Below are 27,438 nucleotides of genomic sequence, written 5' to 3' on the forward strand. Positions count from 1 at the left end.
CTACTGTTGAATCCAGTACAACATCTGCCGCCCTGTTGTTTTCTTAATGTTCAACTGTAAACATGCCTTTCAATTTTCTTCCTTTTTCAATCATCGTTCCAGGTCTTTGCTCTTTGTTTATAATTGTATAGTGCCATCTGCATATCTTAAATAGTTGGTCTCCTTCTTCCAATTTTCACGCCTCTTTTCTCTGAGTCTAATCCTGCTTTATAAAGCAGGATTAGAGGTGTCTGATCAAACACAATATTGGCCTAATTTAGCAAGGCTGCTGTTATGCTTTTAATTTTATATAGTACAGTAAATGGCAAGATAGGCAGGTAAAGCAGGATAGTACAATTTGTTAGCTTTAAGAAATTTGGGGCAGATCACACCACCAAATTTGCGCAGCAAACCAGGATAAGATATTACAAGCAATAGATACTTGTCTTAATTAGATTTCCCCATGTGCACTGCTGAAATGCATTTCATGCATGTCTTTTGAGTGATTTCCCAATAAAGTTGTACAGTGGGACGTGTTGTGTAATTTCCATCATAGTTTTTGTGCCTTCTTGGGTCCTGCATAAGGAAAAAGGCCAGCCATAAATTGAACGAATACATAATTAGGGGGAACATCAATGTATTGCCAACCTATGAACTCAGGTTCCCTATATGATCCAGAGAACCTGAAAAGATCAACCCCCTGAGAGTGTCTTGGGAAGCCAACCCCTGCTTTATCCTTTTGTAATGATAGGTAGGTTGAACTAAATGGGCTCTGGCAAGCACAAGCATCTCCAAAAAAGTGGGTGTCTGGAATGTGTCCTAGAAAACCATAACTTTTGGGAAGAAAAAAAATAGAGAAAAGGCAATTGGGTATGCTTTGTAACATAAGGTCTCATGAAAGATAATGCCAAGCAATCATTTGATAATGGAAAGTTTTTTTTAAAAAAACCCTTGCTACTTTCTCTAGACTATTTTTGCCAAGTAGATATGGATTATTGGTTGAGTTGGGCAGAGGCAGCCTCCAAATTCAGCAAATGAATAGTAGTACTCTAAATGGCAAAAGCTGCAACCCCAAACCTGCAGGAGGATTTCTACAATAATTTCTCCCCTCCCCCAACCCACAGCACCTTTGCCATACCCAATCCCCCTTTCAAACTACGGGGATTTATCCAACAGAGTTCAGAAATCCCCCCAAGGAATGCTTGTATGTTCAAGATCAGTGCCACCCCTTTACTCAGAGTGGCAACATCCTCAAGGTCAGATGTTACTTCCTCTGGCCAGGGCATGGCAGCAAAACTAATCCACCATGTCTATTTCCCTCTGCTTCAGGGATCATCCAAACCCTGAACTCTGGTCTGAAACATTAGACCAGAATGAAGTCAGCTCCACTCCTGTTTTAAGAGGCACCAGCAAAGAAGTTGGAAATGCAGATTCCCCTCAGAGTTTATTCCAATCCCATTAGCAAATGAGAAGGTTGAGGAAAGACATTGAAGTAATGCAAGTTGCTACCCTTGTGGGCATAAAAACAGCAGGGGGGACTCACACAGCTAGTTGAAGCAAGATCAAAAACAGTTTTCCAAGAAGCAGAACATCTCAGTGATTAATATGCAGGGCCAATAAAGCATTCAGGTGGCATAGCAGCATAGATTCAAAAGCAGCTAATTATCAGTCCAGGTTCACTTCCCCATTTGTGGACCAAGCAACAAGGAATACTTTTACAGAAATGCCTGTAAAGGTTTCCCCTTGACATTAAGTCTAGTCATGTCTGACTCTCGGGGGGTGGTGCTTATCTCCATTTCTAAGCCGAAGAGCTGGTGTTGGCCATGGATGCCTCCAAGGCCATGTGGCCGGCATGACTGCACGGAATACAGTTACCTTCCTGCACAAGCAGTACCTATTATCTACTCACATTTGCATGTTTTCCAACTGCTAGGTTGGCAGAAGCTGGGGCTAACTGCAGAAGCTCATCCACTTCTCCAGATTCAAACAACTGACCTTTTGGTCAGCAAATTCAGCAGCTCGGCTGTTTAATCCGCTGCGCAACTGCCTGATTGACAAGGAAAACTCTAGTAAAATCCTAAGCTTAGCCATCTATGTAGTAAATGAAAGAGTTAGGAAGAAAGAGAAGGAAAAAATGGAATCTCAACAGATCGTGATTCTAACTACAGCTCAGCCCCAATAAAAGGAAATCCCCTAAAGCCATCAATCAGGGCCTACCTGATACTTGTAGGTTTTGTAATAATCCAGTCATTGGATGACGGGATGTCCAATAAGATAAAGGGGCAAAGACAGCTACAGAAGGCAAACAAAGGAATAAAATGCCAATTTCAAACCTTTTGAGATTGCCCTCAAAATAAATAAATAAGCCTTCTGGGCAGTTCCTCTGGCCATGTGATGAATGGTTTTTCCTTTTCCTTCATCTCTCCTTAAATTTTAATTACTTGATTAAACTTTGATTCTTCCATTTGTTTCCTTTACCTATGCACATCATAGCAACACACTAATTAGTCACACATCAACCAGGGAAAAAAGGTGATAAGGGCATGCCTGGATGTGGAATCCAAAAGACAGACTAAACCAACATTTCCCCAGAACTAGATTAATATTAAATGTAACATTTTTCTAGCAATCCCATGTTATGGAGAAAAAATTAACCAGTGCTTTTTTTAAATCAAAGTGGACAAAATCAGAACTATTTTCTTCTTAAAAATTTAATAGCAGGTGATAAAACATAATTCCAAAATGGACATTTTCACACTTACATAAAAGTGATTTATTAAATAAGATCCATGGTTAGAACTCAATGTTATAAAACATGCTGCAAAACAGACAGGCTGGTCTTCACATTTTTTAACCTAATACCTTCTTTGCTCTTCCATCTCACAATCCATCCACTGGGCCATATTCAATGTAATGATAGCAGAACACTTCAGAATTTGGGTGTAGGAAGAACAGGGAAGCGTCTCAGACCTTGCCATCTAATAGCTTTTGTTTGGCTCCTTGTGCCATCACGGGAGGAAACTCTGTTCATGGTGTGCTTCATGTTAGATCCAAACCAGAATTTCTGATTTTTTAATCTCCTTAAAAAGCTATAATCTTACGCCAAGAACAAACTGCAGCTTCAGATTCTTGCTTGTTAGGAAACCAGAAGCTAAAATGCTCCTGGATTAGACATAAAAGTAACCAAACGCAGAGATAAGGTTCCCTGTTTGTTCAACTGCTCCTGCTAGGAGCATGCCTGCTTATTCTTGATCAGTCAGAACTTGAAAGAATTTTGGCTTATTATAACCAAACTGTTCCAATGCAAAATGAACAGTACTGTCTTACTTAAAAGGAACAAAGATGGACATTCTGATACAACCAGTGAGAAGACCAAAGGGGTGGCTCAGGACATGCATATTTCTGGAACATACGGCTGTGAGAGTTTAGAGTCCTCTGTCTTTTCTTGTCCAGAAGCTGGATGCATAGTCTTGCGTTTAAACAACCGTAGACTCAATCGCAGTAACTCATTGTCCACTACTGGAGGATTTGTGTAGGTTTGTTTTGTTGTGCCCTGTTTAAGAACAAATACAAGTCAGTTATGACCATGCAATAACCAGGATGTTGAATGTATGTATCACATCTTACCGTCCTGCAGTTTTTACAAGCAGGCTACATATTATTAATCCACTACTGAGAAACTTATGTGATAGATAAGACCAATAAAATATAAAGCTTTTACCAGGAAACAATTTCTCATACATGACTTTGGTTGTTGCCAAGTTTCTCTCCGAGGTAGCCAGAATAAGACAACTTCAGGCTGAAACTTGTCCTATATCTATTTGCAGTGTTCTTACCCTTGTTCATATGCATATTCTATTGCACGTTGTACTCTGTTTAATTAGTCTTATCAGTTTATTAATCTGTTACACAAAGGCTAGGAATATGATGGCTGAGATCCTGCATCAGGAGAAGAATGTGTACATAATTGTATTTTCAATGCTATACCCTTAATCTATTTTGTTAGCAGTACAACATACACAAACACACACAGAGCACAGCCATTTCTATGTTGTCAGAAAGCAGGGGGATGAGTGGGAAAGTGTTGCTACTTACAAGGTGGGTTTTGGGGAGATTTCACAGTTGAGACAGAATCCCGAACTTCACAATGACCAACAAAGTGAGTTTAAGTCTGGCCTACACCACTCTAATTAATCAACCAGATGTAAGCTGGTTTTTTTAAACAAGGATTTTAGCCTCCAGAAATAAACAATGAGTTTTCAGAAGAACAGTGATTCTTCAGCAACCAAGTTGTGGGAGCAAACCAAATTATTTAATGCCTATTGGTTACCAGTATAAAAGATTTTTACAAATATAAATGAGCAAAACACATAACAGCTTGACTAGATGTTTTATGAAAAATGCTGCAGTTATATAACTGAAGGAATCAACAAGAAATCCATCTTCAAGTTGAAAGATATAGCCAAGTCACCCTGGATTTGCTGAGTGCTACACAGGCATCTCACTGTTGCAGTAGCATGCCACATACACTTGCCTTTTCGTTTTTCACCAGCTGCCTGCGAATTGCAGAATCTCTCCTGAAGCACAGGGCTTTGCAACAAGGGCCCAGGTTGCGCAGCAGACCCGCTCGCTCCTCCTTTCGCAGCAAGGCAGCCATGTTCAGGGCTCCCGATTCATGCTCAAATAGGTTATCGGCATCTACAGAGGCAGCGTGAAGAAAGATATACTATAATTCACTGTATAATAGTCAACCCCCCCTACCATTTTGAACGCCAAATTAGTATTTTCCCTTTCTTCATGTGCATTAGAACTGGCTGAGCCCCAGACCAAGCCTCCTTGGAGGTGGTGCAATTTTTAAAAAGAAATACAAATGGAGTCAGCTGGGTCTGTGACTTTGCCTTCTCCCTTCTGGGAAGTAAGAGGGAGTGCCTCAGACCCAGTTGGCTCCCTTTGCATTTCTTTTTAAAACCTGTCTTACCTTCAAGGAGGAGGCTGGGTCTGGGCTTCTCTCTTCCCCTCCTCAGAAATAAGAAACCCTCAGACACAGTCGACTCCACATAATTTTTCTTTGCATAACGGCCGCACCCTTTTTTCCAAAAGAAAAAAGGGATAAAATGTATGACTATTATATAGTGAATTACGGCATGACAATATAAACTACACTCTTTTAAAAAGGGTGAAAAAGACTTATTATTTTACAGTTATACTGATAGATCTAACACTCATTTGCATAACATTAACAAAATGCAATGAATACCAGCCATGTAAGGAATTTGCTCTCTACTATATATACCTGTGTATTAGTTGAGAAAAAAACTAATGCAAATAAAGGAAGTGTTGTGTTTTCCCTTTCCACAGAATGGCCCTAGACTTATACATAGGTCATATCAAAATTCATAACAATGGTTCCAAAAACCTGCCCTTGGCTGATACATAACGTTGACTTATACACCAGCATATACAATGCATGTCAATATGAACGCACAAAGATCTTTTAATTTTTTTTCAAAAAGCGGGAAAAGTCCAAATGATTACAAAGGCAATCCTGTAATGTGTATAAACAACAAAGCCAAAAACAATAAGGCTTTGTTTGCAGGTATCAGTGCTCTCCCTTCCCCCAGTGTGTTTAGAGAGGTTATAGGGAAGAACAGAAAAGATCTAAGTAGGATTTCTTTGTTAATCCTTGATGTTTATAAGTAGGGAAAACGGGAATGAAAGAGAAGGAATAAGAACAAGTGAAAGGATAAGTAGCAATGCTTTAAGCTAGAAATGGTCTTCTGTAGTAAAGGAGTAAACTGATGGCTTAAGCCCAAGGTTTAGGCAGAGATATAACTAGAGAGGAGACCGCAGAAAAGGAAGAACTGATTTTATTATTTTTTTTAAAAAAGATTACTTGTTTCTCCTGTCTTCCTGAATTTTATATACTGTTGGTGCACCAGCACACAAAAAGAAACAAGGCTGAAAATGGTGCAAAACCTTTAGTATTATAAAGGCTACTATTTGCCTAAGAAAATGGTTTGTTTCAAAGGCAGCAATTTCAGTAATACGGAGGAGTAATTGTAAACTATAAAGAAATGGCAGAGAAAATTCCACCTATAAACCTCGCTTTGGCAGTCTTTCTGTATTCGTTTTATTTTTGTTCAGACTGCTTTTTGAGTGATTTGAGATGAAATCACTTGACCTAGAATAAAACGGGGGGGGGGGGGGGGGGGAAATCAGGGAATAAAATATGCAAGTGGTGCTAACACCACATTTCCCCCCTATTTACTTAAAGCCCAATAAAAACATTTTTTTCCTTCTAAAATTTCTGAAAATGTTACATTTTTATTGAAATCCCTTCTAATTCCTCATTCCAGCTAAAAACAGCTCAACTGAAGGCTTAACTAACGTCAGCAGTCCATAACAGCCTCATTTGACCAAGAAATATAATCTAAGATAGGTAGATGAAATGAGACAGAGAGCAAAGAAGTAGGAAATAAGTCTACACGGTCCCCTCTTCCCAACACCATGTTTTTAGATTGCAAGCCTGAGGGCTGGAAAGTCGAAGGAATGGGAAATTACCTTTTGGTTTTTCCACTGTTCTCTGGCATGTCTCCTTAATTTTGCTGAAGAGTGAAGGGCCAGCCAATTGTTTGGAAATGCCCACTCTCAACATAACAGCACCTGGAGTAAATTTTAAGAGAGCAGCTCCAGCCTCCCGTGGCTCCTTTGGCTGTTTTGGCATAAGACTGGACCAGTCCACATCTATGACATCTACAGGATCTGCAAAACAAATACAAAAATAGAGTCATCACTCTGCTGGGGAGGCATGGCCAGAAACAGCAGAACCCAATAGATGGCACTACAGAAATTGCCACACAATGGATGCCACAGTTACTTTAGTAACTGTGGCATCAAAACCTGGGAGACAGAAACAACTCAGATGTCTACTTCCCACCCCAACCTTTCCTTTAGATAGGTCAATGTATTAATGGAATTTTTTTTAATAAAGATTACATTTTAAAAAAAAAGAGGAAGCTGTTGGCTTCAGTATAGCACAAAGCAGGGTGGAGAAGAGAGAAAAGTCATTCTGAGGTTTCTCCTTGATTAAGTAAGCTTGTGAGGATGTATTTGGGCAGTTAGAATCATAGGGTTGGAAGAGACCCTATGAGCCATTCAACCCAACTCCCTGCCATGCAGAAAAAGCACAATCAAAGTACCCCCAAAAGATGGCCACCCAGCTTTTTTTTAAAAGCCTCCAAACACTCTGTGGCAGAGTTCTACTGTTGTTTTTTTTTTATTCTGTCAGAAGCGACTTGAGAACATAGTGCAAGTCACTTCTGGTGTAAGAGAATTGGCAGTCTACAGAGATGTTATCCAAGTGACGCCCGTATGTGTTACCATCCTGCTGGGAGGCTTCTCTCATATCCCAGCAAGTTAGAGCTGACAGAAGGGAGCTCACGCCATCTCGCAGATTTGAACCAGCAACTTTCAGGACAGCAACCCAACCTTTGGGTCAGCAGTCTAGCCAGCACAAGGGTTTAATCTATTGCGCCACTGAGGTTCCAGTACTACTGCTGAACAGCTTTTACAGTCAGGAAGTTCTTCCTAATGTTCAAGTGGAATCTCCTTTCCTGTAATTTGAACCCACTGCTCCAAGTTCTAGTCTCCAAGGCAGCAGAAAGCAAGCCTGCTCCCTTCTCCTTATGACATCCTTTCAACTTTTTAAACATGACTATCATGCCTCCTCTCAACCTTCTCTTCTATGGTTCTTCTAATTTATGCAGCAAATGAACACAAAGTATGTGATTTTTGAAGGACTATACAATAGTTTCTTTTTCTCTCTGAGTTACATGGGCATTCATCAAAAGGTGCTTCAGCTCTGAAAGATTACAGAACTTAGCATGCTCGTTGATTCATCATTTGTTTAAAATGACACTTCAGCCAGCTACTGAGACTGCAAAATGTTCAAGTGTAGTCCCATGTGCTCTTATCAAGAGGGCGCTGGAAGAAGAGCTGATACCAAAGCAGTTGGCCTTGAGCGCAGAAAAAATATCGTATGCATATTTACAATTAAAATATTCTGAAATTCAGAGTTTTGTAATCACAGTTACCAGATCATCCCACTTTCCCAGTTCAAACCTGGTGAAGGGATACGGAAAACTGAATACATATTATTTATAATCCCACAATATTTTCCTTGCACAATTGATTGAAAACAGTGGTAGCAAAGTTTGCAAAGGCATTAAAAGAAACCGACTCTGACTTGACCTACCAGCATATTTTTTAAATTAAAAAATTGAACAAAAGAACTGGTGGTATACAGGCAGTCCCTGGGTTACAGGCATGATAGTTTCTGACAATTTGTCCTTAGGTTGAATCTATATGTAAGTCAAAACAGGTACCTTTTGAGTGTAACTTCAGCCAGATTTTTTAGTTTTGGACAGCACAAGAGAGGTTGAACACCCCTGTGGTGTTTGTTTTGCTGTCTGTGCCCCTAGTCAGAAGATTTCACCTCATTTTCTGATGATAAAGCTTAAGCAGAGGCACTTTTCCCATGATAACTCTTACAGGAATTCATTTCTCCTTTTCAGATTAGATTTCCTCTCACTTCCTTTCGTCCCACCCTCATTTGTAACTACGAGTCAGATATAAGTCGGGCAAGGACTGCCTATAAATTCCAAACCCAGGACCCATTTTTCAAACTCAACTTTGAAAACAAAGCCTGGTCAAATCCAAATCTCATGAGTCCAATTTAAAAAAAATAAGACTTCATTTTATGTGTTCTCTCATCTCTCATCTGATGCGCCCAGCTTTGGCATAGGCATCCTGTTTAACAACAGTTTCTCATTATATGTGAACCAGAAAACAGTGATTTAAACAAATGAGCACCATGGTAGACTGTTTTAAGATTTCCAGGTCAGGAGACTACATCTTAGGGCAGTGGTTCTCAACCTGTGGGTCCCCAGATGTTTTGGCCTTCAACTCCTAGAAAGCCTAAAAGCTGGTAAACTGACTGGGATTTCTGAGTTGTAGGCCAAAACACCTGGGGACCCACAGGTTGAGAACCATTTCTTAGGGCCCAACAAAGTGCCTTATTTTTTCTATGACAAGTAGCGAGGGAATTAGGCAAAACTCCCAAGGGCAGCCACCATTTTCACATGTGAAATTAACACAGGCTGCAAAGTTTGAATCTTCTGGCCTGGGACAGCTATCATTTTGGAACATGCACAGTGCTGCCAAAAAGGCATATATCATACCTGGCGTTTTCTCATCCTCCTGCTGATCCTCTCTTTTTTCAGAATCACCTGCCAAAATTTCATCCAGTTCATCATCGCTGATTGGCTCATATTCTCCAGCGCCAGATCCCATTGACTGCATATCATCTATTTTGGTTTCATCATCTCCACCTACAGGAGGAGAGTAAACATGGCAAAATGTATTGTTTAAAACCCTTTCAAAGAAGAATAAAATGCAGATGACTTATAAATAAGCTGGACAGGTGCAATTGGGGCAGTGGGGGTGGTTATGGAAGCAAAAATTCAACACAATTTCATGGAGGCATCCACATTCTCCATATTCCTGACAGAAGATACTCTGCCACCCTAAAACCCGATCAGGTCTAAACTCAGCACATGCAAACTAGACAAAAGGCAATAGTTCTCCACCAAGACGATTCCCATCAATTGTTTAGTGGTTTGAAAAAGCAGAAAACAAGAACATTGATTATATTTCTCCCCTCCCTTGAGTATTTCACCTTCTATGTTTTCTGTCTTTTCACCTTCAGCTCCATCTTCAATGCCTTGCAATGGTCCTGCATCTTTTTCCTGCCTCTCTTTCTCTAGGGAAGTCGAGTCCAGACAGATCGACTCAAACTCTTGACGCTCTTTGGCTTGTTTTGTTTCACTGTGTTTGGATAATTCTGTTTGAGAGGAAGCACTAACACCTCGGTCTCTTTCAGAGTTCTCAGGAGGAGGCCTCTCCTTTTCACGGTCTGTATCTCTCCTCTTCTCCCGCTGCCTATCACGATCCCGAATTCTGTCCCGGTCTCTGCTCCTCAACCAGTCTTTTGCTGTTTCTCGGTCCCAATCTCTCGTCCGACCATCACGACGCTCTCGGTCCCGTTCACGATCATGGTCATGTCTGTCTCTGTCCTGAATTCGCTCCCGACTATCAAACGACCCAGATCGGGAATGGCCTTGACGATCTGATTCAGGAGAACTTCGCCTTGAACTGTGGCTTCTAGAATCTTGTCGATCTAAATGACGTATTAAGACAATGAAGGATTTGTGTACAGATCACTGGAAGAAACTACTAACTGCATCAAAACAGCCTGACATCCTTCAATATAACTGCTAACTTAAAATTAAATTAAAAAAGAAGCTTTCCAGCCAATATAAATCTTTACGTCAGATGTCAAAATCTTAGTAAGCCTGTGAAAGAAGTATGGGATCTCATCCTTCCATTCTGTGTTTAGTTTTGAAGCTAATTGGCTTTTAAAAATATTTTAAAACATACACATACATATATAAAACATTTACAATTCCCACCACCACCTCAAGGATTGTTTTCTTTGACATATTAATCCTTTTTGAGATGATCGTTATAGATTTACATAATATATAATATTTGTACTCTATTTGTTATGGCCTGATCCCTGTACTTATTCATAATATAATTCTTGATCCAGTTCCATTTTTCCCTGACTTCTCACATTCTATTTTCATTACCCTTTGAATCATTTAATTATACATTCATAATTTTGAATTCCATTTGATCCACCATAGCTAATTAGCTTGTTAAATTACAATTTGCCATGACATCAGACCTGGAAATAATCACTGAAACACTACTTTGCACATCATGATATGATCCATATTCCCTAATTCCTCCACAATTGGGATTTCGGGATCAATGAGAAGACTGCTATTTCATTAAAATAAAATGAAATGGCTATCCAAGCAGTTAAAATAAAGGAAGAGCTTTTAAAATTACAGCAAAAGTTATAATGTTAAATTATAGAAAACAGATGAATTTTTAAGGATCTAATCCTAAAATACAACCATGAACTTGGAAAGGGATGCCCAACATGAGAAGGAAGTCTGTGAGGACAGCCCCACCCCACTTTCTCGCTATCCATTCACTTCTCTAGTCATCACCTCTTTTTCTCTGCCCATTCATCTCTTTTCTGCCTGCAAAACTTTTTCCCTCTCATTCCCTTTTCCCCCAACTTGCTGTCTCTACTCACCCTTTACTGTGGCATCACAGCATTTTCTGAAAAGCCTTGTGGGTGCAATGGAGACATTTGAAGGGGGGAAACTGGCAGGGCCCACAAGGGGACTTATCAATATTTTCACGTAGGTGGGTTTATGTGCATGATTCTACCATACCATCAAGTCTAATGTGCACATCAATGTTGGCAATGTAATTTAGCCAAAATAGGTGAGCATTAGATTTGACTAAATATGGTAATTCTTCCTTCCCAGGCTGTGACATTCTCTTTTTCAATGATCAGAAGAGATCCCAATAGCAGACAAAACATTTTAAAAAGTCTGATTGCAGCATATGAGAGCAAGACTAAGGAATGGTCATTGCTGCCTAGATGGACAGGCCTAATTTTCTTTTAATTAAAAAAAATTCTTTTAAATATTACCGTATTTTATACTTCATTTAGATTTTAAGCTTTGTAATTTATTTTACTTTACAGTAAATTTTTAAAGGGAAACTTTTAGTAGGCTAAAGAGTACATAAAATATAAAACAGTTGTATGAACCTCTGTTTCCCCTGTCATTGTAAATCTTCTCTCTGTCTCATGGGAGTTAAGAATGATCTCGAATATAAGGTTGGGAGGAAGGGGATTGTAATGGGAGCAGATTATTATAAGAAGTCAGGCAGAGATAACTTGCACAAGCAGAGTAATGCCACCAGAACTACCTGAAGAAGTGCTGCGGCTAGGAACACCTCGTTTTAGCTGATCAATTCTTGATTTTCTCTCTCCAGCAATTTCTAGGCATCTTTTCTCTCTGTCACTAGAACTGCTGTGCAAGATCTTCTTCAAACCAATCTGGTCATCTCCGCTGCGATGTGCAGAATCATTGGAGGGCGAACGGAGTCTGCTTGAGGTACGGCTTCGGTTGCTGCAAAGACTGCTACTTCGCTTCTGTTCAGCAGGTTTGATGCGTGGGGGATCTTCAACAACATGAGGAGTTTCCACATTTTCAGCTCTTGTGCGGTGGCTACTTCTATGAGGTTCCTCAGAACTTCTTTCTGGAACAGGTTCTCCCCGCTCTGGAACATCTTCATCTGACCAGTCACTGAATGTGGTTTCTTCCCTTTTAGGAGGAATTTCCACTATTACAGCTTTCTCAGGCACGACTTCTACCAACTCCTCCCTTGTGGTAACAGGTGGTGTCCTTGGGCCTTTTTTCTTTTTCTGGTGTGAACTACTGTCTTCTTCAGAAGCTTCAGAATCTCCTTTTGATCTCTTGCGTTTCTTTTCAGCATTTTTCTTTTTCTGAACTTTTTTGGGAGAAAAGACTTGAGTCTTCTCTGGAGCGGGCTCACTGACATAGCGCTCCAACCCAGCGTCATCTTCTTTTTTCTTTTTTGCAGTCTTTTTTTGCACTTTAGCTTTCTTCTTTTCCTCATGCAAGTGATCGGCTGTCTCTCGTTCTTCAGAAGCCCGATTACTCACAGTCTCTTGGCCTTTGCTCCTTGAACTTTCATTAATCTCTCGCTGCTCTCGTGGTTTCTCCCCAGAAGTTGCTCGCTCTTTGAAATCACTTTCTTCGTAATGTCTAGAGCTGTCCTTTCTCTCTGGCTTTCGGTCACTGTCTTTCCACCGGCTTTGCTTGTCTTCTGAAAGATGTGAAGGACTAAGCGAGCGTGATTCCTGCGGTCGTACAACCTGACTTGGCAATTTCCGCTTTTCATCTATAAAAGATACAAAACGTGTTGTGACACTTAATTTCCAAACAGGTCTTTAAAATTAGCTCAGTCACTTAAGTCCCTTCCATTTTTCCCCAAAGAAGAAGGCTATGTTTTTAAACTTGTATACTAAAAAAAATGATACATGCATCAATTTGATCTAGAAGTTGCTCACAAAAAAACTCACTGGTGTGCACATACTCTTTTTCTAATTCTATAATTACTCTCCAACAGCCAAAATAGTTTTGAATGAAGGTTTTAAAGTTAGGGCTGTTGGGAGTTCCATAGGGAAAAGTGAGGAGATGAGTAATAATTTGTCCCCAACAACTGAATAACCTCATACTAATACTTTGCAATATCTGTAATACATTATAATTAACAACCACAAAGATCCAGGAAAAAGTGAATTATTTTAGGTAGATAATCATTAGATAACCTAAAATAATATCAATAAATAACTTAAAACAAAGGATTAGGAATCTTTGGACTACAACTCCTACATCCTGTCCCATTGTCCACACTGTGTGGGGATGATGGATACGGAATTTTAACAATATCTGGAGAGTGAACTGTTCTGCACTCCTGCTTCAGGCAAGTTTTTACCTGTAATGTTAAATCTAGCTTTCAAGACTCACAAGTATACAGTAGAGTATCACTTATCCAACATAAACAGGCTGGCAGTACGATGGATAAGTGAAAATGTTGGATAACAAGGAGGGTTAAGGAAAATCCTATTAAACTTCAAATTACATTATGATTTTGCAAATTAAGCGCCAAAACATGTTTGAAATCCAAAACACCTGGAAGACAAGAGTTAGGAACACATTGATATACTGTAGATTAATAGTTTCTAGAATCACATATTGAGTATAGAGGAATAGCAACACTGGAAAACCAAAGTTTGCTAAACATTTGCCATTGGTCAACTGTCTCCAGAATCTTATCTGGAGCTGGGTGGCTCTGTGTTGTGAGGGCTTGGCTTGTGCCTTCCAACCTAGCAGAACAGGGCTGGACTGGATAGCCTCTTAAGGGAGGGAGTCTCTTGTGTTTCTAGGATTCTATGCCTCTAATAATCCTTGCTCGGGTTAGAAGAGAAGGAGAAGGCCAAAAGTGCAAGTTGCTGCAAGGCTGTCAGAGGTAAAAAGAGGGAGGGGGAGGAGGAGGAGGAAGAGAGAGTGTGTGGGGGAGAAAAAGGGAGAAAGGAGAGAGGGAGAATCTGGAGCAAAGTGTGTGTGTGTGTGCTCGCGCCCAGAAAGAAAGGGGGGGGGGGTCCTCCAGCCACCCGGCCAGGTAAGGAGACAACAGAAGGCAGCCAGCCCTGGCTTGGCCTCGCCATGCCCCTGCAGCCCTTTCCCAAGCCTGGGCCTGCTGCCTTGGCTTCTCTCCCCCCTCATTCCTTATTTCCAATCACGAGACCCTTTCCACACGTGATTGGGAAACAAGGCTGTGTTGAGGAGACATCTCCAAAGCAGGAGAGCAAGGCTCTGCCTGCGCCAAGAGCAGAGAGATAGAGAGGAGTGCCATAGCGTTTCTGTTTTTCCCTCATCCCTCCCTTGCATACAAATGGCCCCCCAACAGGATGATTCAACCACTTTCCTCCCTTCCCTTCGGAGATGTGCTGTCCTCCACCCAGTTTTTTTGCATGGGAAAGAGAGCCACCCGCTCTCACCCTGGATTGAATGAAAGAGCACATATCAAAGGGTGCAATGTTTCCAATTGGCCACATGATGGCGTCAGTTAATACGGAATGTCAGATAAGGGAAGGTCAGAGAAGCGAGACTCTACTGTATTCACAAAGTAACATTTTACACTGTTATATGGTCTACAACATATTCATTTGCTGTTTTGTTCATGTGGAAATTTCTGTGACATGGAGCTCAACTGATATGACCTTTTCCTAATATGTCTGAACTGCCATCACTATACCACCACAGACAGAATAATTGACCATTTCATGTATTGGGAGCCTTGACTTTTATATTTCTGTAATCTAATAGCTTAACAGTCCAAATGCGGACTGACAATTTCAGGAGCCAGGAAGTTTCACCCATTTGTCAAGTTCCTTTTTGCTTTGACATCTTTTTCACATTTTTATGATGAAAGTTCTTCTCAAAGTTTATTCGTGTAGCATGAAGAGAGCAAATTACTGGGGGTGGAACAGAACATAAAAAATAAAATAAATAAAAATAATAAAATAAAAAATAAGCAAATAGTTGTTACCTAAGAAACCATTGCTTTGCAAGAAAAAGAACCTGTCACCAAACAAACAAAAAATGCAGGATAAAAATCTTGCCTGATTTGCTATTTCAGCCAGCAAAATGGCAGTAATTAGTTCTAACCTACAAATTAGCAGGAACTCTAACTTACTTTGATCATCTCCACTATTGTAGGCATCACTATCATGTGAATGCTCACGGCGACGCTTGGGTGACTTGCGTGGGCTGGGGCTACTTTCATTTCTGTGACGTTTTCTAAATAGGATTTTTAAAAAGGTCATTAAATCTATGCATCTGAATTTCAGGCAAGCACATGGAAAGTAATAAATCATGTGAGCTAGACTAAATATCAGTACCCAAATTAGCAAAATATGACTCATTCCACTTTCTTACTCATTTGAATAATTCATAAACCATTAATGGATCTAATTAAGTGAAATGATTATTGACCCATGATGCACACATCTAAACACTTAGTTTATTTTCATTTTTAAAAACGAACTTACTTTGACTTCCTATCTTCACGGCTATCTCTTGCACTTCTATCTTCCCGGACATCTTCTCTCTTATCCCTGCGTTCCTCTCTTCCTTTCTCTTTTTCATCCCATTCTCTCTGTCGCTCTCTTTCCTTTTCTCTTTCCCTTCCTCTGTCTCTTTCTCGTTCCCGCTCTCGTTCCCTTTCCCGTTCCCGCTCTCGTTCCCTTTCTCTTTCTCGTTCGCGTTCTCTCTCCCTGTCTCTATCATGGTCTCTGTCCCGTTCCCTGTCTTTCTCTCTTTCTCTCTCACGTTCTCGTTCACGGGCACGATCACGTTCTGCTTCTCTATCTCTTTCTCGTTCCCTCTCCCTGTCTCTTGGTCTTTCATCCCTTCTATCTTCACCCCTATCTACTCTCCGCTCTTCTAGTCTTTCATCACGTTCAAGGTCATCATTTCTTCCTTGATGTCGTACTGGTGAATTTGCTCTCTGATCTGCAACAAGAGATTGATTTCATTAATATGTATAAATGGAAACATTTATTTCATAATAAACTATTTATTGTTTTTAAATTTCTGGGATCAACTTTGGCAATTAATAATGTATGGTATATGCAGCTTGCAGAGAAAAACAAACCATTTGTCAGGAACTATCTGTGTTTATAAAACTATCAGATACCATGGAAGGATAAGATGGGGACTAAAGCTTACTACAAAATGTTCCAAAATAAATGTTAGCATCTCTCATTTAAAGGATTTCAGGTAGCAGATGATGGTAAAATTACTATGCCTGAAGTCTTGGAGCTAGGTTTAAAAAAAAAAAAAAACAGGATCCCTTGGAACCCTAGAGTTTTGTGCGAGATCAAAAAAGATTTTTCATAAGCGATCATGATTAAAAAAAACTTTTTTAAAAAAGCTGTGAATATCATAAAATCCTATTGCCATAGAATTCAGAGGTTTTCCCAGAGTTAGAGAAGGTTAACAGAGATTTCTTTGGAGAAATCCTATAAGGCAAAGTGTTCCTCTGGGCTTACTGGGCTATCTGAAGAACAATAATTCACTGGGCTATATGAACATTAGTGAACTCCATTAACTTAAGTAAATCTCTCAGGGAACACTGCTTTTGCTATTTAAAAAACCTCGAAGTCAAAGTGCAATGTTACATTTCTCCATACGACTGAATGCCTACCAAGGGCTGACAGCTTGTCCTTGACAATAGGGACAAATTTGATATAAAAAAATAAAAAATCAAATTTGTTTCTCTTTGTAGAACTAAACCCATCTTGGGGTGATGCTTTTATGTTAACTCTTCTGCAGGAGAGATAAAGCAGAGTATAAATAAATGAGTTAATAATAATAACAATAATAACTGGGGGTTTGGTTTCCTTCATTACAGTGGAGCAGATTGGATGGAAACAAGTTACTATGGATTCCTTCTAAAACATATCAAAAGGCACAGCAGCTCAGTGAGCTAGCAGCTAAGAAGGGAAGGAAAGCAAATGACCCTCACCCCTCTCTCTGTTGTCACGCTTGTCCCGTTCTCCATGTCTTCTCTCAAAGGAAGAATCCCTTGCATGCTCCCGGCTTTCATAGCGATCCCTCTCAGGATAATTGCTCCGTGATTCCCAGCTGTCATGGTAGCTACTACTAGTATTGTGGCTGTCAGACTGAGATCCCCTTGTGCCTCTACTACCTAATAAAATATAGAGACAGAGCAATCATCAAAGCATCTCCATTACTACATTTAAATATTATAGAATTAATAAAATCAACATAAACCTAAAAACTGATTTTAATACATTGGCAGGTGATATAGTTTTGCTATCATTTCAGTATGCACCTTGGTGAGTTAGAACTATATTCCTAAGTAAACCTTGTGACTTGCCTGAAGAATTAAGTCTGCCTTTAAGGTAAAAACAAACAAAACTCATACAAAAGAACTTTGGAAAAAAAAATTCTGCTCCCATCTCTGTTCAAAATCACTTTCTGCCAAAAATCAGTGTTCTGCAAATTAACTAAAACTCCACAGAGTACAGAATACTGCATTCAGGCAGCAAATAAATTTATTATAGAGCAATTACCCCAACTAAGTTTAGACCTTAGGAGCAGGCTGAAAGCCATTCATAGATTGCTCAAATTAATTACAAAGATGTGTATAGATTAAGTATTCTAAAGCTTTCTAGCTGCAAAGGAAAAGACAGTAAACTAATACATTTGAAATTATGTATGTAAAGAAAGAAATCCACTTGATTCTTATCTTCCGGTTTTCTATCTCTTCTATAATATATAGGTATACCTATAGTGTGCAGATTCATTAAGTAGAATAGTAGTTAAATTTGGAAAAATCACGAAAGAAAGAGTTCCGTTTAAAGAAATTTCTGTCATATTGATTAAATAGTTTTTTAATTAGTCAGTCATAGAATGGCAAGCTTAGCATGTACCCTTGTCTGATAATTCAGGAACTCTCCCTCTACTTCTTCCAGATGTTCTGGATTCATTTCGAGTGTCATTCCTTGAGTCTGTCCTGGTTTCAGCACGAGAACCATCTTCTCTGCCATGGCTTCTTCCATAGCTACGGGATTCCTCCAAATATTGTTCTTCCTTTTTATGGGTGTCCCGACTCTCTCTCTCTCTGTAGTCACTCGTATCCCGTGTGGAGCGCTGGTCCCGCTGATCCCGACTTTCTTTAGCATCTCGGCTACAGTCTCTTGAATCTCGGGTAATCTCCCGTGAGTCTCGAGTGTCCCGGGATTCTCTTGGATCCCTTCGGTCTCTGTTATCTCGAGTCTCCCTTCGATCTCGTCCGTCTCGAGATTCTCGTTCATCTCTGTGATCCCTGGGGGTACTTTGTTCCTGGTCATAGTCCCGTTCATCTCTGTTATCTCTCTCTCTCCCCCTTTTTCCTCTAGTCTCTGAAAATACAGTTAGATGTCAATAGAATAAAAAACAAAATGAAATCTGTTAAAGCTACAGGGGGAAAATGCCCATGGAAATAATTTTAAAATGGAGTTTGGTGACTATATGTATGAATTTGTTTTCTTTACTAAATTACTAACTACTGCTTTTAAAAAGATATGTGTTTCTGAACTAAAAGGTCACAAGACTCTCTCCACCTTTCTTCTATCATATTCTCCCTGTTCAGCAAAAAAGGATGTACCAAAGATTGCCTCAAGGCAAATATAGCCTAAAACAACAAGAAGAATGTACTAAAATGGCTAAAAATGGATGCTAATAAAAATGCAATCTGCCATCCACTGATCACTACATGGCATAGGAAAACAGTATCTTGTCTTGGCACCAGGGGGAAGACTGAAATACACCAATACTCTCCACACAGAACATCTTCAAAAGCTCTAAATTTTTGAAGGCCTTCTTACCACTCGGGTTTATCATCTATCTGTGAGCTGTCATGCGGTAGAATACTTTACACAAAACTGAAGAAGTCAAATCCTGTAGTTTCGAGTTCTGAAACTTGTTTCCCAAACCAAGTGTCACATGGATAATGGCAGTTATTATTAGATATAATATATAATCTACCTGGAGCTATTGCAAGCTTGCTATCAGAATTTTATTTTCTATTTCTTTGATTCTTCCTGACCCAATTTCACCAATTATCTTTAATACTATTCAAAGTAACTGCAATTATATTCTATCTAAACACTGTACTCCAATACAGCTACACATTGTACAATGCTATGTGCTTCCCTCTATTCCTCTTGTTCTGGCACAAAAAGGGTAACATTCTCTAATTGAGCTTGTAGGGTCCCCTCCTGCACTGTTTCACATTTGGATATCTGGCTTTAGCAAAACCTGGCCTCTGGAGTTGCCAAATTTTCCCAGTCAGAAACTAGTAAATAAGTTTAAATAAAGACAGGCCGCTATCATTTCTAGAGTTTTCTCTATTTTTAACTCCCCTTTTTTAATCAATTGTAGCATCTTCCATGGCAGATTCTTTTTTCAGTATTTTTTAATAATGGGTTTTCAATGTCTTGAATTTCTCCAACATGTCTCTAATAGTAGCAGGAGACAAAATCCCAACTATGTTTCCCTTCACAAATATTGCTAGAAGACATGAATACATGTATTTTTATATGTTGGGAGATGTGGGCGTCTGGCAGGAAATTTACAATCACTTTATCTTAAACTTTATATATAAGGTAATCACAGATCTAGAAGTCTTGTTTTGCTTCATTGGATATTTGCATTTTGTGCTTGGAAGCATAGAATGCTCTTATTCAAACCTAGACTTATCAGTCAATCAAACAAGACTAACTTGGAGTGCCATTAATACGGACGTAGAATCATAGAGTTATAGAATCACAGAGTTGGAAGAGACCTCATGGGCCATCCAGTCCAACCCCCTACCTGACTTCACTTTGGTGCCAAGCTCTGGTCCCTTTGACACTGAAGATTTTGGATTGAATCAATACATGATATTAAATTGTTTAAAACTGCTTGATTTTTTAAAGTCTGAAGTTCCCTTAGTTTTATCTATATATATAAAAGAGTGATGGAATCGTGGCGCCAAACAAAATAACAAAACTAAAGGCCCCCCAAACTCAAAATTTGACAACACAACCCATCATCCACGCCTCTAGGTTGATACAACAAAACATCACGTAAAGAACCACCACGGGGCCTTAAAAACCCCGAAAACCCAAAACGCGCCATGTGCGCAAGCGCAAAAATGGACTCCTCGCGCTGACAGAACAACCCACACTCCTCCCCTCTACACTTCCTCCCGCGCGATGTGGTACGGTACACAACATGGGAGCCAGGCGTGCTGAACATGAGGGGGACTGGGCCCCCCGGCAGTGTTTGAGCCAAGCAAGGACGGAGGCCGGGAAGGTGCAGGCATGCAGAAGAAGGCACAGAAGAGGCCCGGCCCTCACAGCCGGCGCCGCTCCTGGGAGCCCTCCACGAGCCCCGGCCACCTGGACGTGGCCTCCCCGCCCTTCGACCTGCTCCTTCGACCAGAAATCCCAACCTGCTTACCAGCCGTGAGCAACTGTGGGGGCTGAGACAAGTCTTCAGTCGCTCAAGCAGTTTCTCCCCTCTCTTTAGTGAGGCCCGCCCGTCCCTTCCTTCCTCCTGCCAGCCTGGCCATCTCTTGCCTGGGTAAACAGGGGCCGTTTCTTCAGCGCCGCTTCCTGCCCTGTTAATCCTTCCTTCTGCCTCCTCCTTGTGTGTGTGTGTGTGTGGGGGGGGGGGTCCTACTGCTCCCTTGTGCTTCTCACCTGAGCAAACCAAGCGGGGCCTCGGCCAGGCAGGCTCAGGTGGCAAAGGCCTGGAGGAAGCAAGGAGGGAGACTCGGGGCCCCTCCCTTTCTTTGGCGGAGGATGGATGGAAGGAAGGAAGGGCCGCTGGAGGCCCCTGAGCCCGGCCGAGGGCTCCTTGCACCCCCTCCCTCCCCTTTTTCCCTCTTCAGAGGAGGCCCTACCTTTCCAGCCTCAGCTGCCTGGGCCTCTGTCTCTCTTCCAGGGATTGGAAAGAGGGGCCGCCTGGCTGTGGTCTCAGGCAACAAATATAACATCTAAAATTACGGTGGTGTAATAATACAGAACAATATCATCTCTAAAATCAGGACATTAAATAAAGAGCAACACTCTGAAAATGGGAATTCCAGGAAGGAAACAACCAGGGCCAGCTAACACCTCCCAACAAAGGATTCCCCCAGGCAGGAAGCAACCAGGCTTGCAAACAGCAAGGCTATTCAGTACTGTTCAACCTAACAAAACAAGATTTCCCCTAGATAGTAAACCCTCAGGGTTTCAAGCCATGAGGCTACTCCGTCTCATTCAATCTGCCCAAGAAAGGATGCCCCTATGTAGAAAGCAGTCAGTCTTTGAAACTGCGAGGCTATTCAGTGCAATTCAAATTGGCTAAAAAACCATTTCCCTAGAACGCAAGTACCCAGCCTTCCAACCAACAAACCTATTCCATTGTATTCCAGCTCACCAAACAAGGATTCACGTAAGGAGAAAACACCCAGACTTTAAGGCTGCAAGGCTATTCACTGCTATTCCACATGGTCAACAAATGATTCCCATTAGCCACAGCAACGTGTGGCCGGGCACAGCTAGTGTGATATAAAACAGGGAATAGATAATAAAACAGCTTTCCTTCTATTAACACTATTTTATCTATGCATTCCGATTTTTAAACAAATTTTCTTTTTATTGTTGAGAATTATAGCTGGCTAGAAGAAATTTTGGCTAGGTGCTAAACTCCACTTGGCCACAGTTTGCTAACACAATTTGCAAAATATTCTCATCTTGAGTTAACTGCATCTGTTTCCAATTTGTTTCAATGCAAGAAACCAGTTAACATATCCAGAATAAAATAATACAGTCACATTTATGTTCGTTTTTTCAACTGCCAGCCAATACATATGTTCAGAAGTCATATAAACATCTTACAGTACACATGTGCATTACATCATATTAACAAGCCTCTCTAATTTGACAGCCATTAGTAGGGAATTATGACATATAATCAATGGGTATTCCACTAAAACTGGTCTGTTCATAGTATATTATGGCCCCCAATACCACTTATCAGAAAATGAAAGTAGTTTGATTCTGGGAGTCAAAAATTCATACTTCTGCTATACACACACACACACACACACACACACATTCTAAATAAACTGTTCATGATTTTACTATAATTCAGTATAGTGTAACTTATTCCTATAACTTTCCTATTTTAATTATTTTTTCATCCTATGCCCACTGATTTTCTTCAGGAGCCTTTAGACACTGCTTTTCAAAAAAACCATGATGGTCAATTTCAACTGATTACATTCTAGGGAAAGTGCTGTAGAATACAATTCAAAAATAACTTCCCTCATATAGAACCCCAGGTTGATTCTTCCTAGGAAACACCATTTATTCTATTAGCTTTAGTAATTGTTTCCAAATATATGAGTCTGAAGTTAGGGCAATCAATTCTATCCATCTTACAAGACACTTGATCAGTAACCCTGATAGTATTGCTTCAGGTTCTGTATTAATCCTACAACCAACAATTCCAGACAAAAAGAGTGACCAGCTTCTTTTCACATGAAATGTTCTATGCAAGATACAAATATAGAGATCATCTTTGTTCTTATTCATACCATCCCTTCTTTCATGGCGCCGATCATGTGATTGTGAAACCCGCTCACGATCAGTTCGGCTCTTCTCTCGAACGGGTGAACGATGCCTTGAAGAGGTCTGCTTTTGTTGAGGAGAAGGTGAAGCTCTGTGGGCATAAGGGGAAGAGGAACGACCTGCAGGTGGGGAAGTTGTCCTTTTGTAAGGGGGGGAAGGAGTTCTTTTGTGACGTGGGGAAGGAGAACGTCTCTGAATAGAAGAACCTGACTGAGATGAAGAGGAGTGATGTCTTGAAGACACAGGGGAATGATGCTGAGTTGGTGGTGAAGCAGATCTGCAGATGAAGAAAAATTTAAAAAACAACCCTAAGTTGTGTTCTTTTTGAGCATGATCATACCTTTTCTACTGCTGACCTCTTGCTGACATTATACAGATTCCTATTTTCAAAGTCTTCTGCAAACTGGACTCCTTGGAATAAATGCGCATTGAATGCCAGCTGTCGTTAGTTAATCTCACTACTTTATGGTAGTATCATGGATATCTACTCTTTCACCTATCCAAGTTGAACCCTTATCAAGTATGTGAAAGGAAACAGTACTACCCACAAAAGCCTGTGACTTTTTCTGTAAACAAAGTATTGCCCTCTGTCATAGGGTTGTGGGGAAAATGTGCCCCCAGAGGTATTTTTAACATTTCCAGGCCCCCAATGTCACAAGTTATTTTAAATCCCTCTAACATCTTTTTTGTTTTCTGGCTGGGTGGGTGGGAGCATGGAGGGCTGATAAAGCTTTGGAAACTGAGGCATGGCGTGCACGTGTGATTCTTCCAAATCCCATGGAAGACCAATGCCGCTCACCAACTACTAGCAGTGGTGCACTCTTGCTTTTTTTTAATAAGGTAAACATGTCCCACTGTGCCTCATTTTCAAACAAATTTCTGGGTGAACTTAAATTATCTTAATTATTTGATCCACTTTTGAATCAATAAGGTCACTTACACACATCAAACAAGACATACTTATTCTACCTGCAAGATGGTGAAAAAGAATGCTTATGGCTGCTTGACTTAGTTGGAGCCCAAGACGTCTGCCTTCTCCTTGTAGATGGGGAGTATTCTCTTGAAGGAGAAGAATTACTCCCAGAATGTTCTTCTGGACTAGGTGAACGTCTCTGTCTATGGGAACCTTCTGAGGTATCTCTGAGGAATATATAAACAGAGATGTGCTATTATCAATGAAAGGATTGAGAGGGTGCTTTAAGCTTTGATAATCTGGATTTCATCTGGAGTTAAACATGCTCCTTCACAGATCTTTCTGCACTTGACAATGGACTAGTGAAAGCTACTGGATCTGTTAGGTATCTGATGGTGGGGAATAATTTGTCATCTTCTGAATGTGTTTGTGAAGGACTCTGGGTTCTACCCTGGCACATCCTCAAATTTTAATAAGTATGGGATGAGGTCAGATACCCAAAAACGCACTACCACCAATACGGTGACATCAAGTGAGGCCCCTTCTATGTAGCCCTATAATTGAGATTATCAAAGCAGATAATCCATATTATCTACTTTGAACGGGATTAGTTGAGTCTACACTGGCATATAATCCAGTTCAAAGCAGATAATCTGGATTTTATATGGCAGTGTAGAAGGGGCCTCAGTGATGATAGTAAGGTATAACAGATTTTGTACTTTCTTAGGGAAAGAGACTCGCCCACAGCATTCCCAGACTTTCAAATTCTGTTTTAGTGGGCTGGTGGAGAAGGTCTTCAGAGGTGAATGCAAGGGGGAACAGAGATGAGGAAAGTGGATGTCCACCTTCACAATGTTGGCTATTACTATCAATGACTATCTCAATGTTTGGCAGTAGCAAGGGTCCATTAGCATGATGAGTTCCGCCACGTCAGAAAGAGAAGAGAGGAGGAAATGTCACTTAGATTCTTAATGTACATCACTTAATTAAGAGAAATCCCATCAAAGGCTGCTACCCATTTTTTAACATTCATGTCTATTGTGGGGTTAAACTGATGAGCTGCTGAATTTGCTGACCAAAAGGTTGGCAGTTCAAATCCAGGGAGCGGGGTGAGCTCCCACTGTTAGCCCCAACTTCTGCCAACCTACCAGTTCGAAAACATGAAATGTGAGTAGATCAATAGGTATCTCTCCAGCGGAAAGGTAACAGCACTCCATGCATTCATGCTGGCCACATGACCTTGGAGGTGTCTATGGATAATGTGGGCTCTTCAGATTAGAAATGAAGATGAGCACCAACCCCCAAACTTGGACATGACCAGACATAATGTCAGGGGAAAACCTTTACCTTTACCTATTGTGGAGCCACTTTCAAAATATTATATAACAACACATACAGTAATTTTTGGGTGTCTGCATTAATGAAAAAATATAAAGTCATCAAAGACATCCTTTAAAATGAAGAATGGCAAACCAGTCATGCATAAATCCTTGTTTGTAGTAGTTCATGGATGACATATAGCCAACTTAATAGCCAACTTAAATCTACACCCAAACAATAAAATCATTTTGCAAATACCTTTGCTTCTCCTTTTTTTCTTTATTATGTCTTTCTAAGTCACGGCCTCTCTCTTTTGCCTCTCTTGGTTTCTCTTCCAACCGTTCTTTAACTTTATGTTTTTCCTTATGCTTTTTTGCTTGGGCGATCTCCTCTTGCGCTGGTGGAGGTGGGCTAGGTGTACGAGGGCCTTTCTTTTTATTGTGGTTGCCTTTCAAGCTCCTAAAAAGGCAAACATTTCATGGATTAACTGCAGTGCTGCCTGGATAGATTTTTTTTAAAATCCTTTAAAGCAACTTTGTGACTGTTTATATCCAATTTGTTATTCCCAAATTAGAATGTCAACTAAGGTATACAAAGGTAATTAAAAGCAGGGGCTGATATTTTCTGGGTTGTTGCCATGTAGAAGTCTCAAGATGTTCTACACTGGAGACTAACTGCATTATCCATCTTGTCACACCACATGGACCTGCTCCACCTGAATACATATCTTAACAAGTATCTACTTAAGCTCGGGACTACAAAGCCAACTAATGAAGAACACAACATTTTATTTATAAAACAACCCTGCATACTAACCTCTGTTGGTCCAAGAGGGGTGAAGAAACTGCAGAAGTCTTCTTTTCCCTCTTACTAACAGTTGATGAAGATTTGGGGCTCAATCTTAGTTTTGGAGATTTGCTAGATTTTCTTGGTGACGGTGAGGATGATAACTTTGATCCAACAGCCTCTGGAGAAATCTTTTGAAAAGTGAACCAATTAATTTTATCCCACTGCAGTGTGTTTGCTTTATATTACTATGTGCTTTTTAATAAGTATGAGGATGCATCACTGAAGACTGAGCTTTAAAATAAAATACCTAAATAACTCTGATTTCATCTCATGCTTTATTTTTGTTAGGTGGCTTACTTCTTATCCAGCTAACACAGGTAAAACAGGTAACCTTAACTGCTAAAATGTAAGATAAAGTGAAGCCTAAAGTTGGAAAGTGAGGTTTCAAAGTAGTAAGGAGAGAGGATAGACTGTTACAACAGAAACTCCAATTCAAAATGGCAAAATCATTTGGTCTGAAAAAAAAAAACCATTTATAAACCAAGTTTTAAAAAATCACTTGTAAACCAAAGTAAACCCATCTTAGGTGCTGAAAAGTAACACAAAGCGGAGCTAACAACACTGAAGCTGGATAGTGAGATTTCAAAGCAAGAAGAAGAGCAGAAGCATTGTGACAATGGGCACTCCAATTCAAACTGGGAAAAACTACTTTGTATGAAAAATTACTTACTAACAAAGTAAAGGTAAATAGAATTGTTTTCATTTGGATCTAATGGCTTGGACATAAAAGTAGAACATTTCTGTTACTGCCTTCATATTGGTAGACTTGCTCTTCCAAAAACGTTGACATATTGGGTGATACATGTGAAGAAACCAGACACACCTTCTACATGATATGAAAGAAAGTGCCACCTCCTAATGCTACAAAGTGCCAATGACTAATGAATAGCTATATAGATCAGTGTGAATGAAAGGTCTACCATGGAATAAATCCTATTTTGTTTTCTGTTAAAATTGTTTGCTCATGAAAGGCCACCAGTCCGAAACTACAATGAATAGGTTCTTGCAAAATATTTCAAATAGAGCCACTAAAATGCAAGCACCATTAAAAGCAAGTCAAATTTTAATACATTTGAAGTGAAGGGGGTGAGAAGGGACAAAGAGTATTTGCTGTGACACCATTTTTGTGGCTTAAGTAAAGGCAGCAGACAAACAAATAGTACCTATAGGATGTGGATTATTAATTCTTAACTTTAACTGGCTAGCTGAAGTTTATTTCCAAGATACAAACCTCCTTTTTAATTACTATTTCTTCCCTTTTCTCCATGTTTTCCTCTTCAAGCTTCATTAACTCTCTCTGGATCTTCTGGCGTTTCATTTCCAGAGAAAGTTCGTGGTCATAATCGTAGTTAACGTCTCCGTTATCAGAATCTTAATTTATGAAATAAGAAGGGGTGGGGACCAGGTATGATGACTAATATAATAGACAAAAATTCAGACTGATTAACACTGCTAAAAATAAAAATAAAAAATATATTTCTTGGAGATTATTCAGTAACAGAACTGCTCAAATTTACTGTACCCCGGAATCTATTTTACACTATTTCATTTTTATACCATAATTTTTCCAAGTGGTTCAAGACAGCATACATTGTTCTTTGCTCCACTTCTATCCTTTCAACAAACC

The 27,438-nt window shown here is 40.1% G+C and overlaps 1 protein-coding gene across 4 annotated transcripts in view; it reads right to left on the minus strand.

Annotated features, from left to right (window-relative positions):
* Nucleotides 1–2,672: 2,672 nt before the first annotated feature.
* Nucleotides 2,673–27,438, minus strand: part of zc3h13 (zinc finger CCCH-type containing 13) — a 48,509-nt gene continuing 23,743 nt past the window's right edge. For all 4 annotated transcript variants that reach the window (XM_062958160.1, XM_008115453.3, XM_008115446.3 and 1 more), the window contains 15 exons: nt 27,043–27,182; nt 25,779–25,939; nt 25,221–25,421; nt 23,699–23,869; nt 22,696–23,006; nt 18,017–18,487; nt 17,086–17,268; nt 15,608–16,070; nt 15,253–15,356; nt 11,893–12,891; nt 9,716–10,216; nt 9,219–9,368; nt 6,541–6,741; nt 4,514–4,677; nt 2,673–3,532 (listed from right to left, as the gene is read on the minus strand). In XM_062958160.1, coding sequence (XP_062814230.1) covers nt 3,365–3,532; nt 4,514–4,677; nt 6,541–6,741; nt 9,219–9,368; nt 9,716–10,216; nt 11,893–12,891; nt 15,253–15,356; nt 15,608–16,070; nt 17,086–17,268; nt 18,017–18,487; nt 22,696–23,006; nt 23,699–23,869; nt 25,221–25,421; nt 25,779–25,939; nt 27,043–27,182 — 4,388 coding nt within the window. In that variant the 3' untranslated portion in view covers nt 2,673–3,364. The remainder of the gene's footprint in view (nt 3,533–4,513; nt 4,678–6,540; nt 6,742–9,218; nt 9,369–9,715; nt 10,217–11,892; nt 12,892–15,252; nt 15,357–15,607; nt 16,071–17,085; nt 17,269–18,016; nt 18,488–22,695; nt 23,007–23,698; nt 23,870–25,220; nt 25,422–25,778; nt 25,940–27,042; nt 27,183–27,438) is intronic.

This window comes from Anolis carolinensis, chromosome 1 (genome assembly GCF_035594765.1).
Source record: "Anolis carolinensis isolate JA03-04 chromosome 1, rAnoCar3.1.pri, whole genome shotgun sequence".
NCBI classification, from domain to species: domain Eukaryota; kingdom Metazoa; phylum Chordata; class Lepidosauria; order Squamata; family Dactyloidae; genus Anolis; species Anolis carolinensis.